This window comes from Barbatula barbatula (assembly GCF_947034865.1).
Source record: "Barbatula barbatula genome assembly, chromosome: 4".
Taxonomy (NCBI): domain Eukaryota; kingdom Metazoa; phylum Chordata; class Actinopteri; order Cypriniformes; family Nemacheilidae; genus Barbatula; species Barbatula barbatula.
In genome coordinates, this window is record NC_136768.1 from 6,427,867 (window position 1) to 6,446,634 (window position 18,768).

Here is an 18,768-nt window from a genome sequence, read left to right on the forward strand (position 1 = left end):
TGTTTGAACTCTTCTTCTTATTCGATATTGTTTTGTCAAAAAATATGTCGTTTAATTTAAACAAAAATATTGGAAATAATACCTAAAACACTATTATTGTTTATTTACATGAATTCGGCACTCAATTATGAACGATACTACGAAAGGAAAGGAAAAATCGAACCCTGGCAGTTCAGTTGCGAGCGACAGCGCAGCGCGTTCTCACCATCGGGGACGCGCATATGCAGCTGAGATGAACGCATGGCAGTGCGCGTCTGCAGTAGTGATGATGCCTCACACCAAACACACGATGTCCGCTGATGTGGAGAGTCGAAGGCGACGGTCCACGGAAAGTTCAGGTGAGTTTTACATTTATATCACACCGTGACAATGAGTTTTGTACGATAGTTTTTTTGTATTGTTTGTTTGGGCACCATCCTAATCTATAGAAAGTATAATTTACTTAATGCAAAGATTGATATTAGGCAGTCATTTTATTGTTCGTTGAAAAAAGATCATGACTAGTAACTGTAGAAAGGAGTTTGATTTGTTTCTGATCTTTTTGTAGGTCATGTGGTGCACCTGTAAATACTGATTTATTTCACCTGTGCGCGTTACTTAAGGGATAGTTTACCCAAAACGGTTAACATGTTTGTTTGTTTATTCAGATTTTTAGTTTTCACTGATTTATGTCGTCTCTATATTGGCCACTCCTCAGAAATATAAACATAAATATTTTTCATCGCCGATACAATAATATTTTTTGTAAATATTTTGATGCTGCTTTGGGTTGTGGTATAACAATGGCTCACAATGTGACCCGGTCTTTCAATTAATTTCATTCCATTTATTTTAAAGTGAAATGATATCCATCTCAAATTCACAGGACCGGTCAATAAGTACATTGGCCTTCTTGTGTTGAAATGTGATTCTATTTTAAATTAGAATCTGTAAGAAAAGATATACAATTTCAACTTAAATAAGGCTTGTTGTGTTGAAATGTTGCACATATAAAACCTCCTCTGTTTTCTTTATCTTAAAAAAGTTTATGCCATTGATATGCATTAAGAATGTGATCAGACATGGAGTTTTCATGTGATGCTCAGCAGTCTTGTGTTAGTTCCACACTGGCCGGCCGGGGACTACAAAAGTCTTCAGATGACCATGAGAAACCTCTAAATTCAATGATATGGTTTTTCTTCTGTCTGACCTTTAGAGCCCCTCTGGGACCATGAGCCGAAAGGTCGCCGCTATAGTGCCCAGTGTGACAGACTGTGTGTGGCTGGTGCTTACCATGAGATTCCTGATACCCCCTCTCCCTGTACCTCACAGTATTTAGGACATTACACCCCGAAATGCCTCTCTGCCCACAGTGAGTGGTTATCATTGCCTGTTCACTTATGACGAGCACTTCCATGTAAAACATCAGAAAGCAACCAATTGCAAAATACAAGTTTGTTTTTTAAACAATAAGCATTTTATTTAGCTGGGTTGAATTTTATTTATATTAACAGATTTTTAAATAATTGCAACTTTAATTTGTTACAGGAAGGGTGCATAAAATTCCAAGTTTTTGCCTTGATTTTATTATTTCAATGTCTTTTAATATATGATATATATTAACTTTACTAATAAGCCTTCTTTCCAGGGCATTCCATGCATTCACGGTGCATGGATGACGTTTGGCAGGAGACGAGTATCAGGACCACCATCCGAGCGGAAAACGAGGTGGAGGCGCAAAAACTCGCCAACAACTACAGGGTGCGTGAATGTGACCGCTCCTTAAATATTCCACCCTGCATTAACAGTCTGAGTTGCTGTTATGTTTGGAATAATTCTTGGACTAGTTGGAAAATAAATCATTTGGTCCTTTGCATGACAGTTTGGTTTCAGGAAATGGAAAAGTCATGTGACCGAGCGGCCCATCGAGGACAGATCAGATGTGATTAAGGAGCTTTATTCTGAACTCAACTATATCAGTCATCATTCAGGTGAGAAACAGACAAACCAGAAAATCAACACAATCGATCCGGAAAGTATTTTTATATTTTAGCCGCACATGGTGTTTCAATGTAATTGCAAAAACAAATTGGAATACCAAAAAAATTGAGGTTGGACACTATGATTGTAAGATGAAGAAATAAATACATTTAGGAGTCAATTTAGTCTGTGAAGGACTTTATATGAAGGATTGTATTCTGTGTACTTCTCATATGCTGTATGTGCTTCTCTTGCTCAGGTTCACTGGTCACTTTTGGGAATGTAGTGTATGTTTTACTGTTTGGCTGGTGGATCGCTTTATTGTACTTCTTGGTTAGTCTGATAATGTTCTGCTCCATTGCTGGAATCCCATATGGTATGTTTGATATATTTAAAAACATTTTGCCATTGTTTTTACTATAAGCTCAATTCAATTTTTACTTCTCTCTTGCTTTGTCATAGGAAAACTATGTTTGCAGCTGTCAGGCTATTTTTTATGGCCCTTTGGAAAAGCGTTGAAAAAGGTAAGAAATGCAAGAAATCACATTGTTGAAGTATTCATTTTGGCGTTTCATCCGAGAAAGAATAGTTTTTAAAATACGCCATTCATTCAGAATCTTCATGTGATAACTGATTTCAGCAACCACGAATCCAATTTTACAGAAGGTTAAACCTAAACATGACATCTCTCCTTCGATGCTCTCAAATTCCTCTTTCAGAGCAACAGCCCGATGAGGAAATGTTGTATAAAATTTCCGCATTGTGAGGCCATTCCGGAGGTGGATGAGGTAAAGGGGTCTTTGGAGGAGAAGGAGTCTACGCCTCTGCTGCGCTCCGCTCCTGCCGTCACCACAGAAATGCCTGTCATTGCTCCTCCCACCAAACAGAGACGTTACTGGGTAAGACAGAAATTTTGTAAAAATTTCCAGAGATGTTCAAAGACACATAGTATTTTTAGGGGTCATTAAAATCTAAATTTTTGGGTGAACCTTCTTTAATCGGGAACTTTTCATGTATTACCTAAACTGTAGGTCACATGTTTAATCGATTACGTTTGGATAAGTGTGTAAATATGCACCCTGTTCACGGTTTTTATAAAGAGAATGACCCACATTGATAAACTATTTATAAAAAATGCTGCAATATTTCATGAAAAAAATAGGCTTTTTAATTTCACTGGGACTTTAAATGACTTGAGGTATGGCCACTGACACTGACATTTTCTAATTCCATAGTGTCGGCTGAGCACGTACGTTTGGTTGGTGCTGGGATACCCCCTGCTGGCTGTGGTTCATTGCCTGGCCATCTTCCTCTCCTGGATGATCGTTTTCACCATCCCTGTGGCAAAGATGAATGCTAGGACCTTGAGCACCATCCTGCTCATGCCACCCGAAGAGGTCAAAGTTCACACGGTGAAAAAGGTAAGCACGGCGTCTTTCGTTTTCTATTATCTGACACATTCAGTCTGGTTTTACATTATATGCAAAGTTTTCAACCTTAAAGTCCAAGTGAAATAGAAAAATGATGATGCCGATTTTTATGAAATATAGCAGCGTTTATTGTAAATAGTTAATCAATGTGAGTCATTCTCTATTTAAAATTCACGTGTCCTCATAATCTTTTGTAAAAGTCTGAAAATGCACTTCCTTCCTGTAATGACTATCCATCTTATATTACGTATTAGACGGCTTGGTCTTCCCCTTCAATTGTCAGTCTGCTGCCAGTTCCATTTAAAAATGCAACAGCTATTTTAGTACATCAAATTGCAGAGACAGGAAGGCCACGCCTGCTTGAAAATGCTTCAAAATACAAAAGTAAAAACGATCGCAACTTCTGGTTCACAGGAACTTTAACTGTATGTTTGGTCTACTATGTGTTTTTAGCCACACGGCTGTGAGACCAAAGTTCTGCTGTGCTGTTATCATGCTTTCAACTGGTACTACTACAAATACACTGTGGATGGAATCAATGTGTTTGCTGTCAGTATCCTTTAAAACTGGTCCTGTTTTAAACCCTTTGTAATCTAATAAATGATTTGTGCATCTGTAAGCATGAATGTTCTCTTAGAATCTGTTAAACTCTTTAAAAGCTTCCGTTCAGACCTGCTGCCCTTGGTTATCATCACTCTGGTTATCGGTTATGTGGACAGAGAGCATTATTACGTGAGCTCTGAAGCAAAGTTTGCCACATCTGTGTGCTCTATTATCCCGCTGTCGTACTTCATTGGAATGGGAATAGCAAGGTAAAAATTCAATGGAAAATCCATGTTTATAATAAGGAATATGGCCAAACCGGATTTCTGGATGGTAAATTTGCAAACAATTTTAGTAGAGTATACTGTCATTTTTGTTGGTCTTTTGTAATCAATATTAAAGAATGTTTTTCATTTGCCATGAGAAAAAATGTCCTAATGGGATAATGCCAATACATCTGTAGTATTTCAGCACAGAGTAACTTCGCTGTGGGAGCAGTTGTGAACGCCACGTTCGGCTCCATCACAGAAATGGCCTTTTACATCACAGCTTTGCTTCAGGGCCACCGCGCAGGCAGCAGATGCTACGCAGAAATTGTGAAATCCGCTCTCACGGGCACACTGCTTGGCTGCATCCTTTTCATACCCGTGAGAACTAACGTTTGTATACTATACTTTCCATGTGTGATAAAACCACACATTGGACGTCTCACATGTAGGCTAATTTTGGTTATGTTCTCTGTTTGTTTTGCCCATGTTCGGTGAGTGTTCTATAGGGGATCTGTATGATCATTGGGGGCCTTAAGCATAGAGAGCAGAGGTTCAACAGCAGGTCGGCCGGCGTCAGCTCCGCCTTGCTCTTCATATCTGTGGGAGGTAAGAAATAATGCAAACATTTGAAATCATTCAAGAAAATGCATATTTTCACCCTTCTAGTCATTTGAAGAGGCAGAGGTTGAGTTTGGGATTGTGTTTGATCTCTATGTCTGATCACAGGTGTTTTTGCCCCCACGCTGTTTTCAAAAGCATATGGAAACTTTATATGTGAAGGCTGCAACAACTCTCCTTTTAACTCCTCAAAACCCTTCATATGCAACAATTGCCACTATGACCTGGTATGTTGAAATGTTAGAACGTTTTAAGGCTCAATGGTAGGATGCAAATCACACAAATTGAATTGTACTTTTCTACAACTTGTCCTACAGAGCGAAAACAATAGACCTCTTTTTTTGAGCCACATTGAGTAAGTGTCGAAACCCATTCTAAAAACAAGTTTAACAGTTTTAAGTTTATAATTTGCTTATTAACACCAAAATGTTTGTTTTCAGGCCTTTAGTGTACACCATATCTGTCCTGTTACCTACGGCGTATCTCATCGGTCTCATCTTCACCTTGAAAACTCATTCGCACATTTATGACATCCACATCAGCGACGGTCATGGTCATGGTGTGTGTGTGTGTGTTTGCCAGGATGGTGGAGGACTGTGTCACACCTTCACCATTTATGCTTGGGGATTTTATTACTAATTCTTTACCTCTGTGTTTCAGTTTTAAGTGACCATGGTGCAGTGGTTCATTGGTCTAGACTGAGAGCTCTGGTGGTGCTCATACTGGCTACCCTCATGATGGCAGCTTGCGCGGATCTCTGCACTGAGAACATCAGACCCATAATTTCTAACTCCAGTGTCTCTCAGGTACACACTCGAATACGTGCGCACAAGTGATGTAATATCCCAAACCCTGTAATACATTAATGCACATTATGATCTATGTAAAACACTTTCAATGCTCTCTTCTTAGTTTGAAATTATAGGTACAGTCTGTGTTGTGCTATGTTGTTGCAGTATTTCATAGGAGTTACTGTGTTAGCCATGGTTCCTGAGCTCCCTGAGATTGTCAATGGAGTCCAGTTTGCTCTTCAGAACAACATCAGTCTAAGGTTGAAACTATTAAGAGTTAAAATAAATTGCTGGTTTTAAAATGCAATATGGAAGTGTCAATAATGTAATTATTTTTTTCATCTAGTTTGGAAGTGGGAAGTTGTATCGCAGTGCAAGTGTGCATGCTGCAAATACCATTATTGATCTTGTTCAATGCGTTTTATGTAAGTGAAACTCAAAGACGCGCATACATTTGCAGCGAGGTAAAGAATATGCATTATATCAGGTTTTTTGTCTTTGGCAGGATGTTGGATTTGTTCTTATATTCAGTGATTTACACCTGTGGGCGAGTATCTTCAGCGTTATCCTGGTCAACTACATATTTATGGATGGAAAGTCTGACTACTTTCAGGGTACGTGTTATTGGTGTTTATATAATATAGCTATTTGGGGTGTCACAATATATTTGTACAACTCTGATTTATAAAAACACAGTTATGAATATTGTGTTAATACTACACGTAGTAATATCCTAAACTATTCTGCAGCACCCATTTAGAAATTTGCTTTAACAATCGCAGTGGTTACAAACTGTCTCTATTCCTCCTTATAAACATGTTTTGAGTGTTATTTGTTGACCAAATACATCACGAAACACAAAATACAAAAGATTAATGATACTGTTTAACATAAGTATCATTTATTTGTATTTTGTCACGCTCAGTACGGTGTACGCTTGGGAGATTTTACATCTTATAAAATGATATACCGTCATTTGTGTCGACTTGCCCTAAACTGTTTTTTGTTCCTGTACAGGCACAGCTCTGGTAGTCGTTTACCTCATTCTCCTGGCCTTGTACTTTTTTGCACCTGCTCCCCTCGGCTGCTAAGAAATATTTGTAGTTTTATTGCTGATCTGTATCTGTAGTTCGTATGATTGTCTTATAACATTGTTTTTTCAGCAATTTAAATGTCAGAGCTCTTAAATGTTAGCCTGGTCACACTGGAGCAAAGAAAAAGTTCACTAAAAATAGATGTAGCAATGTAAACTAATAAAATATTGTTTTCTTGACATTGTGTGTGCAAACATATTTGATAACCCCAAAGACACAACCACCAGTTTGAACAGGTTTATTAATCTTTCCAACAATAAAACACAAAACTGGAACACAAGGTATTAGATACCTGTGGAGTACCTTGAACATTTGCTGCACAACTGGGCAACTTAAGTCCAGGGTGACCCCCTCATCCAAAAACACAAAGAAATATAGTATGACACGATGTGAAATATTCCACTGTGTGGTTGAAACAATTCTGAAAATAACAGAAGTTGCCATGGTCTGCACATTGCCTGTATGACAAGCACTTTCAGTCCTGACCCATGCAAACAGGAATCCAGTCATGCACAAAATGGCAGCGAGACGTATTATTGGGATGGATGTGACCATGCTTGCTCGAAGGCAAGACAACATTGAAGAGACTATTAAACAAAGCTGTCTTATCTACATCAGTTTTGTAGGGTGTAAAATAGCAATGAACTTAATAATTTGCCGGTGTCGAACAATGCAAAATATATTTGGGTTGTTTGAAGTGAATAATGGACATCATTCAACATCATAAAATGCATTACCTCTGAATTCAAAATGCTTTATTTGGCCTTTAAACCAGTGATGTTTTAAATTCAGAGCTTTGACAGGTCAGCATAGTAAAAGCTGCTCGGCTACATTATTGCTAAATTATGTTTTTTCCTTTTGAACTTTACAGATAGTCACACGGCCCAAAAGATTTGCAGTATAATTAGTATTGTGCTGACCAGGCATGGCATTTTGAACAATTTATTGTTCATCGTTTATTATTTAGAATATATTTATCAATGCTAGAAAGCTATAAATGATGTGCACGCGTTACTTTTTTAACGTTACTGTAAATTCAGCGTGTCCAGGAGTAGAATTTGAATTCAAATAAAGTGCGATTAGCAAGGCTCGGTGTTAAAGTTAGCACATTATCAGGTCTTTCTTTGAAAGGCACTAGATCAATTAAAATGAGTCTCTGCCATTGGCTTGAATGCCAAATATAATTAAAATATTTAGATGAGGGATGATCGGTTTACAGAAAAATAAACAGTAGATTTTATTTCAGTAAAAGCATTAAAAGGAAATTAAGGAGCACCTTGTTCACAGTGATGTAGGGATTGGTTTACAAAACATGGGTGACAAGAACATGGAAAGAGATTGCTATGACTTTGTACAGCTTTGTTTAAACATTACTTGGTCTGTGGTTGTGCCTAACACGCAGATGTTTCTGCAAATCTGAGCTGTGGCATCTGAGGAAGAACTGAGACACAACTCAACATTCGCTCCCAACATCCGTTATCAACAGTTTGCAATTTTGCTAAAACATTCAAGTCTTTAACACTTGCTCAGCACTGATTTACAATAAGTAAAAACCTTAAACCCGATCCCAGGCATCAACAGTTCTGCATAAGTCCGGTCAGTAATGAATGTAGAGTTACAGAGAATTTGAAACTCATTAATCCCAAATTACATCACTGCCAATTAAATAACTGTGGCTATTCATAAAACTAAAATAAGTCCTTGACAGAAGTGGAAAGAAACAGAATTAAGATACATCAGTAAAAACAACACGACAACTACCGAAGGCCAATAAATAACAATATTACAATCTCAAGACAAAACAAATTCAGGTCACTGACCAATAGTGTTTGAGAAGAACCTCATGTCTACTAGATATATTTATGTTTTGGATTGTTCTTCAAATAATTAAAAGGTGCATACGCAAAACAAACAAAACAACTCAAAAGGCATCCTATAGTTTTTGGTATTAAGGCGGGCTTTTTTAGGACACCTGCAGAAGTAGGATGGGGTCGTGTTCTCTCGGTCCTTATGTTGGCTCAAGCGTCGCCGTCCTTCCCGTGATCAGCTTGAAAATAATAAAAAAGGTACACTAACGGTACGTACACAATCTGTCTCTCGCATCCTCTCGTCTTCATTTCAAGCGTTCAATGAGTTCCTGGGTAAGGCCCATGTTAAGCAGCTGTATTGGGGTAAGTTGGGCCAGGTGTGGGAAGGCTTTGAGTAGACGCTCCCAACACAGCTCCAGCAGGCTAGGCACCACCAGCCAGATCTTAAACAAGGAACCAGTTCGTTTATTCTCGTGGATGTTCACCACTCCGCCGTGAATGTACATGCAGCCAGCCTGAGATAAAAAAGGGACGGTTTTAAAATGCGGAGAAAAAATTAAAACACAAATTGGGTTGGTTGTCGTGTGATCTCACCGGGGTAACAGCAGCACAGTGGAAGTACGCAGGTTCAGGCATCACTGCAGGAAGTTTACTCCACTGGAATGTCTGCAGGTTGATCTTCCACAAGTCATCCAGTATAAGTTCACCATTATAACCTCCACATATAAATACATCTGTAGCAAAGAAACAATAAACTGTGATCACAAAAACTGGATTATCCACATGAGCATCCGATTCAACAATAACTACTTACCATTTTTAATCTGCACACAACTATGACATCGCCGAGGGGCGGGGTATCCTGAAAGAAAACCGCACAAAATAACAGCTTAATGGAAAGCACGTTATCCATTCATTAGATAATTGATCTAATTAAAATATTAAAGTTAAAAAGTACATAATTTTGTAACCTATTCTATCCTGAGGTTTCGTCGTGATTTCCTCCCAGGAATTTGTTTCGAGGTTATATGCGTGTATCTGAGCAATTGAAACGGAGTGATTACAATGAAAGAGGAAAGAACAATAAGAACAAACAAAATCAGTCCCACCTGCATACATTACCAAGAGGATGTTTACTGTGTATTTAAGTAAACACTGCCTAAATTGGTAACATATGGATGATTTGTACCTTGTCTAATGGGTATGAAGTCCAGGACGTTCCACCACCAAGAATATATATCCTCTGCCCATCATTAGCTATTTCGTGTCTATACCTATAAGAAACACATTGAAATATATTTACCACATCAGCCAAAAGGTGCTGGAGCGCAACAACAATAACAAAACATATTTCACATCGCATTGATTTCATCAAGTAACAACTACAGAAACAAATAAAAGCGCAATACCTGATACATTTTTTTATGCATTAGTTTAGTGGCTATGTATCTTCTTTCCTATCATTCAACCTTTATGGTCACTCACCGCTCCTCAGGCAGATCATCCGGAGGATTGTTAGGTTTTAGATGAATCCACTCGCGTGTCGTCAGATCCAATCTGTGGAGATCGGTGCTATAAATGTATCCTGTTGTACCTCCAAATACATACAAGAAGCCATTGATGATGGCCATGGCCTGAAGATCACAAAAATAGGCATATGTTAGTATGTTTGCTTGATATATTTGTCAATACAAGATTCCATATGTTAAAGCATTCCTACCTGTCCATATATTCGATTAGGTTTCTTGCCCCTGCAGTTGAGTAGGGACCATCGTTTGTATTTAACGTTGCATACATGAACATCGTTTCCGTTGTTTTCACCGAACGGGATTCCAGTCCCACCAAACACGAGCAGGTTGTTTCCATGCAAAACAGCTGTGTGACATATACAGAAGATGAATACGATAGTTTCAAGGACGTTTCTGGCTGGAAACAGCTCTGTGGCATTAAAATACTTCAAAAAGGTGATACATATGCACAAGTGACATCATTGAAAAAAAGCTTTTGTAGAAATTGTAAGCTTTATGAGATCTCTTCTCACCAAAATTGCATTACGACATTTACCTGACATGGAAGCCAGTTCGGTGGGCATGAACCCCTCTGTGCGAATCTGTTGCCACGTCCCCGTGGCAAAGTGGAACCTCCACAGCTCTCTGAACAGCGGATAATCTTCATTCTCTGAACCTCCTGATTCGTCGTAGTCAGGGTTGTAGCCTCCAAACACATAAAGGTTGGTGTTATCAGCTACGCAGCGATGGCCACTCCGTGCCGGAGGCGCTCTGTGACCTACAGAGACAGACAGCAGCCTATTGATGATGAGACAACACACAGCTGGAGACCTTCGTTCTTTCGAAAGGTAGAGAGGAAAATAAGTTAAGGAAATTTTGATTTAATCCAACTGCTGCTGGAACAATCTGGCAACCCGGCACAATGATTTCTTATTAACATTTATGTATTCACAGGACGCTTCTATAGGGCACTTTTAAGTTGGTTCTTCATCACCTGTAAAATAAATAGAAAGGTTTCACGTTGAAACTACAAAAGACAGCAGAAGACGTTTGTACCTAGAAAATGCTTCACTTTGTGATCGATAAACTACAAACAGAATACGTTCCAAACGTTAGAATCTATCCAGCTAACACCCCTAACAGGTCAGTCTGTTCATGTGACCAATCCTGACCTGCAAGTTCAACTCAACATATTCTCACAGCACGTGCGAGCGAGCAGCCTCACCCGTCGCAAATATCCTGCCACTGAATTTGACTTGAAACCCAGATGCTACACCTGAGTGGACATATTGCAGGGTGATATAACAAGGACGGGAGGGAACAGAATCTGAGACAAAAAATAAAAGCAACCAAACGACATTCTTCACTCACAACCGGATGAAAATGTTGGCCATCCTGCCCCAGCTTTGCCACAATGCAAGCTTAGCAGAAAGAGCCCGAGAGAAAGAGCTGTGATTTCGCACCACAGTGAAGAAAAGGAGTTTTGAAGAGAGGGTGGTGGAACAGCAGGATGGGGAGGCGTGCAATGTCAAATTTGCTCCCACATATTAGGGGGTTCTAGATTTGTGGGTTTTCTTTTTTTTAAGGTTCAGTTAAAGCCCATTACCCACCTTCTCTTAAAAACCTGTTAGGGATCCGTAGACTGGGGCAGGGTTGGCTCAGGATTCTTCGAGCTTGTAGCCAGCAAACTCTCTTCTTAGAGCCTGTTACCACAATTACCGCAGTCAGACAAACAAAATAACAACAACAAAAGGACAATGGCAAAATAAAAAGACACACACAGGACAAACATTCTGACCATTGCACATGCTATTCAAAGGGGCAAACAGATTTTTGGAAAAATGAAAGCTAATGTACGGAGCCACTGTGGATCTAATAGCTCTATCCATTGCAACATAGCCCACAGTTCCCAACAAAACTTCCTTTAAAAATAACAATGAAAGTTGGAGGGGCAAAAAAGAATCTGCCCCAGATCTACATGGATTATCTGAAAGTGAAACGCCATAAATAGCTTTTGGCAATACCACTCGTTCACGAACAACATTCTAGATAACCGATTGTGATTTAAGGCATTTCCATACACAAAAAACAAATACAAAACCCAAACCGAGGAGCAAAGACAATCCCGATTGTAGATTAAAGACGCAGAGTTACAACACAGTTGCAAGATGATTTTTGTTACTCATCAATGCTATTAAAAGCCGTGTTATCATGACAAACAATCTAATGCCATAACAGCAGATTTGAAAACTGTGTCAAATGATAAACAAGTCACATGGTTGGAATTGAGTCACTTAGATGATCAATTATGCAAAACATCTTGCTAGGGCTCTGTTGAAACCGTGACAATGGATGTAAAAATACCAGGTAAAATAGTAGTAGTTAGCCAAGGATGTGGCATTTAGAAGTTTGCATGAGAAATGCACGTTATGCATGTGCACGAAACCAAATAAATTATACATAGGAAGATACAAGTATCTAGCCATATAACCTTATGCAATTAATTTGTCTTTGAACTTTATTAGAGAATCCAACAAGCACAAGACGACCACAAACACGTTTGTTCATTTGGGGTTTGAACAAATAATACCATTTTGTTTCAGAGAACACGATAAATTGCAAAGAGCTCCATCGACATTTTAATGTTTCTTTGGAGAATTACATTACGGAATTTACATTTTCTGACCATTAACCCTATTTTTTGATACGTCTACATACACACTTTTAGCAAAACACGCTCAACTGACAATTTGGCAATATATGAAGTGTTTTATTGCAAAAAGAGATTTGGAGAAAATCATGTTTTTATTGTGTATTCCAATTAATATCAAACTTCAGTTGGTTTGTTTTGATTTAAGACATAATAACTTTTTTTAAAATACAGCTAACTAACCCAAAATACAGTAAAACAAAATAAAAAAGTGATTTCAGATTTTCTTTTAAACTGAGATATCTCTTTTTGAAAATAAATTATTCATATTTAGTTATACAAATAACAATTACTAAAACATTCAACACAAAAATTAATAAAATATTGATAAATATTATTGCATATACAGTTATTTAAGTTTGACAGCTGTACAAGTTTGACAGCTGTAGTAGTGACATGCCTTGCAAGTTGTCCAGATCGGTGACTGTTAACTTACAGTAACAGTATTTAATGCCTGAATAGGAAGCACCAGTTACTGACATCAAGTAACAACCAGATACAACACTTACACTTAGACAATATGACAGAAAAAACACGAAATACGTAAACTTGTAAAGTTTGTTAGCAAACAAACGACTAGCAACTTTGCTAAACGGCTAACGCTAGTTGCTAACAGCGCGAAAGATGGCAATAGCGATGTAACCGTGCAACATATCACTACACGCATGAATAAAGCTAAATAAGCATATCAATAAGTACTGTTATTTTAATTTTAAAATGTGGGTCTTTTGCAGAGTCTCCACTGACCTGCAGCTCTTAGCGGGGGCCTTCCAGTCAGCCTCTCGAATTGGTTGAGTCTGTCCGGGCTGTGCGCTGCTTCTGCGGCAGACATCTCTCGAAAAACCACGCGCTGCATCAACTATACACAATCAGAATCAACGGGGCTTCCTTCCACTGACAGAGTCGTAAAACAGGGCATAACTCAGCCCATTCTCCCCAAAAACAGACGTTTAAATGTATCAGATGGATCTGAGCGGGTCGCCTCTGAAATTGATGTGAAGGCAGAAACGCCGATGAAAACCTTCAAGATGGCCACAAAAAACACAAGCTAAGAAAGAAAACAATAAGGCATAATTAGACGTGGTTAACGCATTTCAAAATAAAAGTTTTTAAATTTCAAAACCAATCAAGCCTGGAGCCTAACATAATATTTATTGTTGATGTGTTGTCTTTGTGTTTATTTTATTCATTCGGATGACATACTTCAAGATCTATCCTCAAATTACATTTAAAAACCATTTAAAGTCTATCGTTTCTTTAAAGGATTCTTAAGTAAACTTCTCCAATGTACCCTAATCCTTTTGTCCTGGCAGATCTATCTGAGAACGTAGTTCTGCAATTTAAAATATTTTCACGATACACACTTCAAAGTCAGAAATGTCAATAATTCAGGCTGCATGGCAAAATTCCCTGATGTTCCCTGAAGCCATTATATGAGACATTCTTTTGAAACCAAGTCATTTCTGTTCACAAATGAAATGAAAACTTTAATAGGGCCTCTTTAATGAAAATGAGGCTTGTATATGGACTTCTTAGTTCTTAGTATAACTGCCTACAGTTATAACACCCCCTACGAATGAATGAATGCATGAATGAATTAATTTATTTTATTTCGAGCAATATATAATGATACATAACAAAGGTAATAAAGCATTTTGATTATTCTGTACAACTATTTAAATTCATCATTCTTAAACATCACAATTCCAACTGTTGCTCGAAAAGAAGTGGGTAGAAGTCAAACTTTTGATAACTTTTGTAACGTTTTGACATGATAAATATAATCTATGCACACTGGCATGTTGTCAGACTAAGCATTCTGACAACAATCATTTATTTCCTACAGTTTCAAAAACGGGTACATTGCATATTACCCATTATATCTATTTTCCTCTGTTACAACATTACAATGATATTATTGTGAAGAACTGCTGTAGTCTATCTACTGTACAGTCATAGTAACTAACTACTGTTGTAATTTGCAAGTGGCCAACGTTTACATAAAATGTAAGAAATACAGAAATATCATACAATATTTTAGAGCTTCTTTAACTATTTTAAGGGTTTACAGTGGTTACCATGGCAATTTTAAGGGAAGGAAGGGGGCGGAACTGTGTAAAAATGGTAATATTATATATCTTCCAGCGGGAGGGTTAGAGACAGACACCAAACATGGCGGCGCTCGGCAGCCGTGAAAATCGCCAAGAAAATTGTGAAAAACAAAACAAATCTCCTCTCGTATCACCTTTGAAAGTACGAGAACTTCTCAACGAAGGGGTCGCCTCAGAAGACAACGTGTTAAACTGGTAAGAGTTTTAATGTAGTTAAAGAGAAGTCGTCAAGAAGTCGGTAAGTGTGGGAGGAACGCAGGGCAGTGGCGGTGAACAATCCAGTCGGCGGATAAATATACTAGAAGCTAATAAACGATTTGCACCGTAATGCATGCATCCATAAAATCTGCCCGTATGTTCAGATTACGATCACTCATCATTTAAATGGAGTGTAGATTACGTAATTTCTTTGTAAAACATAATTGATCATTTGCATGCATGCACCTCACATTGACTACATCTACCAATATGATCCACGTTTTGATTGATATAATGCATGTCAAATGTTTATATTTCTATAAGGTTTTAATAGATAAGTGCTTATCCACATGCATTCCATTCATGTCTAAAAATGGACTAACCTGATTGATTTTTACATTCCTTTCCATAACTCAGTTCACAGCAGGATCCAAGCACATTGTCTCCAAATGGCCTTGGCAAAGCTCCTTGCGAGGCAGCGAACAAGGAAGCATTTTTCTTAAGAGTGGAGTCATACTCGATATCCTTTTATTCTTCTTAACAGAGGATTTTGCTTTGAAAATACACGCGTCAATGTCTAAATATGGATTTGCATCTATATCTTATTGGGTAAAGATGAATCCTGAACATTTGGACTTGGTGTCTCAGGTTGTATGAGATATATAAATAGTATAAAGACATTAAATAAATAAATGAATGAAATCCCTAACAGAAAATGATTGGTGGTTTGTTGATTCTCTTAAATTTGCAAATCTGTCCTTAACAAGAGCACTGTCTTAAATGGGCCGGAAAGCCCCGTGTACTCTCTCCATTGAGATGTGCGCGATACGGCTGGATCAATGTAGACTGTGATATGTTAAAGTGTTGTAGTTGCCAGGCTTTTCTATGTGCAACCATTCAGCCAACACTGGACTTCCCGAAATGTGAGTTTTACCTTCACGCCACGGTTCGGATCTGCTATCATATCCAGTTAACTCAATAATTTGTTTACTCTTCAGACAACGGACGGATTTCGGAGTTGCTAGAGCAACTTAAGACACAGCATGAGAAATTCTGTTCTTGGCCAGATTTTACATGTCCAGGTGAGGTTTACCAGCACGTTTATGAATGCCATTGTTCTCTTTGTTTCCTTCATAAGACAGTTCTTTTGTTTCCTTTTTTGTAGATCGGTTCTGGATGGTTCCTATTAATGAACCTACAGTTCTACTTGGTGCCTTTCTAGAACGTTTTAAGAGTGCTTGTCTTCTGGAACAGCAGCTGCCTGCTATGAAGCCAGAGCAGCTCAAAGCTATGGTATGATGCGTGTCCTCATGCCTTAAAGAACAAGAATCATTCACTTTATAATTCACTTTAACTCTTGTGTCTTAGTTTTGTGGTTCAATCTGAATGCTTCTCTTTCCCAGACATTGACTGAAGATGTCATAAGTGTTCTTCTGCAGCTGATTGAAGATGAACAGCTGAAGCAGGGAGGTTCTCCCTCTAAAGTCTCATCAGACCTGCTGTCTGTACAGGTGGCAGCATGCATTGTAGCTCTTTGTGGTTGGGCGGCCAGGTAAAGATCCAAACGATGATCTTTGACTGGTATTTTCTAATGTATTGGTTTTTGGCATAAAAAAAACCTCTCTCTGTATTCCCTGATAGCCCAGCACTATACGCTATGAATCTGCCAATCCTCACCTGTTCATATTGCATGAGAAAAGTTGGGCTGTGGAACTTTTTTCAAATGGAGAGTGTTTCGGGAGAGGGTGAAAACCCACCGCAGTCTCCAACATGTACCGCTACTTCGAGTCCATCTCAGAGCACAGGTGGGGATAGGGGGGCACCCACCTCACCATCTCAAACCTCCACGCCATGTCGCATGAAGCTGCGTAGTCAGGACTCTTTGCGATCTGAGCAGGTTTGCTTTACCTGCATTTATCTTACTTAATGTGCTTTGAGTATATATATTATACTGTATATTCTTGCATATGTTCTACTTATAAATAACAACAAGTTACCATAAGCCAAATAATACATAAAGTAAATATTTAATAATGTTGATGTTTGTCCTTAATGTTTATATTGACTTTTGCCATGTTTTGGGTTGTGCTTTTGAATATAGATGGAGAACTCCTCATCCCCACCGTTTCCTCGTACCAGAACAAGAGAGTCACCTATCCCGCATGATGAGCTACCCAGTCCCTTACCCAGGGGCAAGAGACCCATGACCCGCAGGAGGGGTCAGGGGGATAGCCTGACGGTAGACGTGCCTTCTAGCCCACAGAGGAAATCAAAACGACCGCGCCTCTCCTCTACCAGTGGCCTAGTAAGGACAACCCGTGTTGAAAATACCTCTTTAACAGTATTGAGAAGATGCCGATTGTCCTTGGAATTGATCATGATTGGATAAAAAAATCTGGTGGTGGGAGACTTTTTTGTAAAGTCTTTCACAAAAAATCTAATATTTGCTTTATGCATCTCGTTGGTCTTGTTTGTGTAGCGTAACTGAACAAATGCTACTAAATTTAAACACCACCTCATTGATATTTTTGTTGTTGGGGTATTGTAGGAAGGGCTCATGCACAGGAACGCATTTAACCCAGTAGCCCAGCACAGAGACTGGTGTCCTTGGGTGAGTGTGGAACAGGAGCAGGGAAATCCAGATGGCTCTGTCTTGGTTGGATCTGAGGCAGAACTCCCTCAACCTGGTTGGAAAGCAGCACTGACTCTCTTTTTATCCATGAAAAGGAGCATCAGCCCAATAGGAACCAGTCCATCTCAGGTGGACCAAATACAATTTTACAATTTTGTTGATATGTTGTACTGTTTATTTATAGTTTCTAATGCTAACCTGTTTATTTTCCCCCAGGGTCCACATGACAAATCGAAAAGAGTGTTCTCCATATTCCGACAATGGCAGGTCTCATCCCCACCCCAGTAGTTGTTTTATTTGGAAGGTCAGACTGGGACGCTCTTGTGATAGTGTCCTTGGGAATAGTGTCCTTGGTAATGATGCAGGCATTTCATTTTTTTAAACATGCGAGTCTTGTTTACAGTATTTGTTTTGGTTGTGAAAGGGACAGTGAATCCACACGGACCAAGCGACATGTACGAACAGAACTTGTTTAGGAGCACAAAAGACTGCCAGAGTTCTTCTAAGAAGTTGTAACTTTATAACACTGTTCGGCCTGACCATGTGGTGGTATCAATACACTTCAAACCACAGTTGGCCTGCGGTCATCAAAAGACTTGAAGTGGACTGTCGGACAGGCCTCGCCTCTTCTGGACAGGCTTTATAGGGTCAGATCTATCCAAAATGTTGGGACGCTTTAGTAAAATCCTAGATTTACACTGGAAGACATGCTAGTTGCATCATCCCTGGACATTTTTTGGATTTTAGTTTAGCAAAAAATAATAATAATCCAGTGATTGCAGGTTTCTGTGGGTTTTTTGTTTGCATTGTTCAAATGTATACATTGAATTGCATAAATGTGAATGGAACAAACAAGATTTTCCTTTTCTCCCTTGTTTTTAAGGCTTCCTCACTATCTTCTATCCAATTGCTAGTTTATATAGATGTGCCATAATTTGAAAGGTAATGGAAATTGTTTTGATTGTCCTCCTTTTTTTAATACTTGTAGTGCCCTCCATAATGCATGTAAATCTGAGTGCATCGCTTTGTTACAAAGTGTAATAAACAAATTTCTTTTGCTGGTTTTAACAGCGGTTCTCTGTATTTTGTGTTTGAAA

At 38.7% G+C, this 18,768-nt stretch overlaps 3 protein-coding genes across 5 annotated transcripts; 2 read left to right on the forward strand and 1 right to left on the reverse strand.

The window, feature by feature from the left end:
- Window positions 1-175: 175 nt before the first annotated feature.
- On the forward strand, window positions 176-6,992 carry cax1 (cation/H+ exchanger protein 1). The gene is made up of 20 exons (XM_079454505.1): window positions 176-338; window positions 1,196-1,351; window positions 1,628-1,740; window positions 1,862-1,970; window positions 2,219-2,335; window positions 2,422-2,483; window positions 2,679-2,858; window positions 3,195-3,380; window positions 3,843-3,942; window positions 4,060-4,201; window positions 4,396-4,579; window positions 4,708-4,807; window positions 4,928-5,046; window positions 5,137-5,174; window positions 5,260-5,378; window positions 5,480-5,625; window positions 5,776-5,870; window positions 5,957-6,035; window positions 6,116-6,224; window positions 6,628-6,992. Exons 1-20 carry the CDS (start codon window positions 233-235, stop codon window positions 6,699-6,701), a joined length of 2,334 nt encoding a protein of 777 aa, XP_079310631.1. The 5' UTR covers window positions 176-232; the 3' UTR covers window positions 6,702-6,992.
- On the reverse strand, window positions 6,926-13,812 carry klhdc10 (kelch domain containing 10). Of its 2 annotated transcripts, XM_079454506.1 has the most exons (10): window positions 13,478-13,775; window positions 11,631-11,723; window positions 10,577-10,798; window positions 10,233-10,387; window positions 9,998-10,146; window positions 9,702-9,786; window positions 9,484-9,550; window positions 9,327-9,374; window positions 9,107-9,246; window positions 6,926-9,027 (listed from the first exon to the last, which is right to left on the reverse strand). In XM_079454506.1, exons 1-10 carry the CDS (start codon window positions 13,584-13,586, stop codon window positions 8,818-8,820), a joined length of 1,278 nt encoding a protein of 425 aa, XP_079310632.1. In that variant the 5' UTR covers window positions 13,587-13,775; the 3' UTR covers window positions 6,926-8,817. The 2 variants fall into 2 exon arrangements, with proteins under 2 accessions (XP_079310632.1, XP_079310633.1); XM_079454507.1 differs by lacking the exon at window positions 11,631-11,723 and having other exon boundaries at window positions 13,478-13,812.
- Window positions 13,813-14,814: 1,002 nt separating this feature from the next.
- On the forward strand, window positions 14,815-18,733 carry zc3hc1 (zinc finger, C3HC-type containing 1). 2 transcript variants are annotated; one of them, XR_013786491.1, is made up of 11 exons: window positions 14,877-15,036; window positions 15,457-15,559; window positions 15,812-15,962; window positions 16,038-16,121; window positions 16,205-16,332; window positions 16,443-16,591; window positions 16,681-16,936; window positions 17,141-17,344; window positions 17,588-17,800; window positions 17,888-18,024; window positions 18,096-18,733. XR_013786491.1 is itself a non-coding variant. In XM_079453948.1 (10 exons), exons 1-10 carry the CDS (start codon window positions 14,903-14,905, stop codon window positions 17,957-17,959), a joined length of 1,494 nt encoding a protein of 497 aa, XP_079310074.1. In that variant the 5' UTR covers window positions 14,815-14,902; the 3' UTR covers window positions 17,960-18,733. The 2 variants fall into 2 exon arrangements, 1 of the variants encoding a protein (XP_079310074.1); XM_079453948.1 differs by having other exon boundaries at window positions 14,815-15,036; window positions 17,888-18,733.
- The last annotated feature ends 35 nt before the right edge of the window (window positions 18,734-18,768 follow it).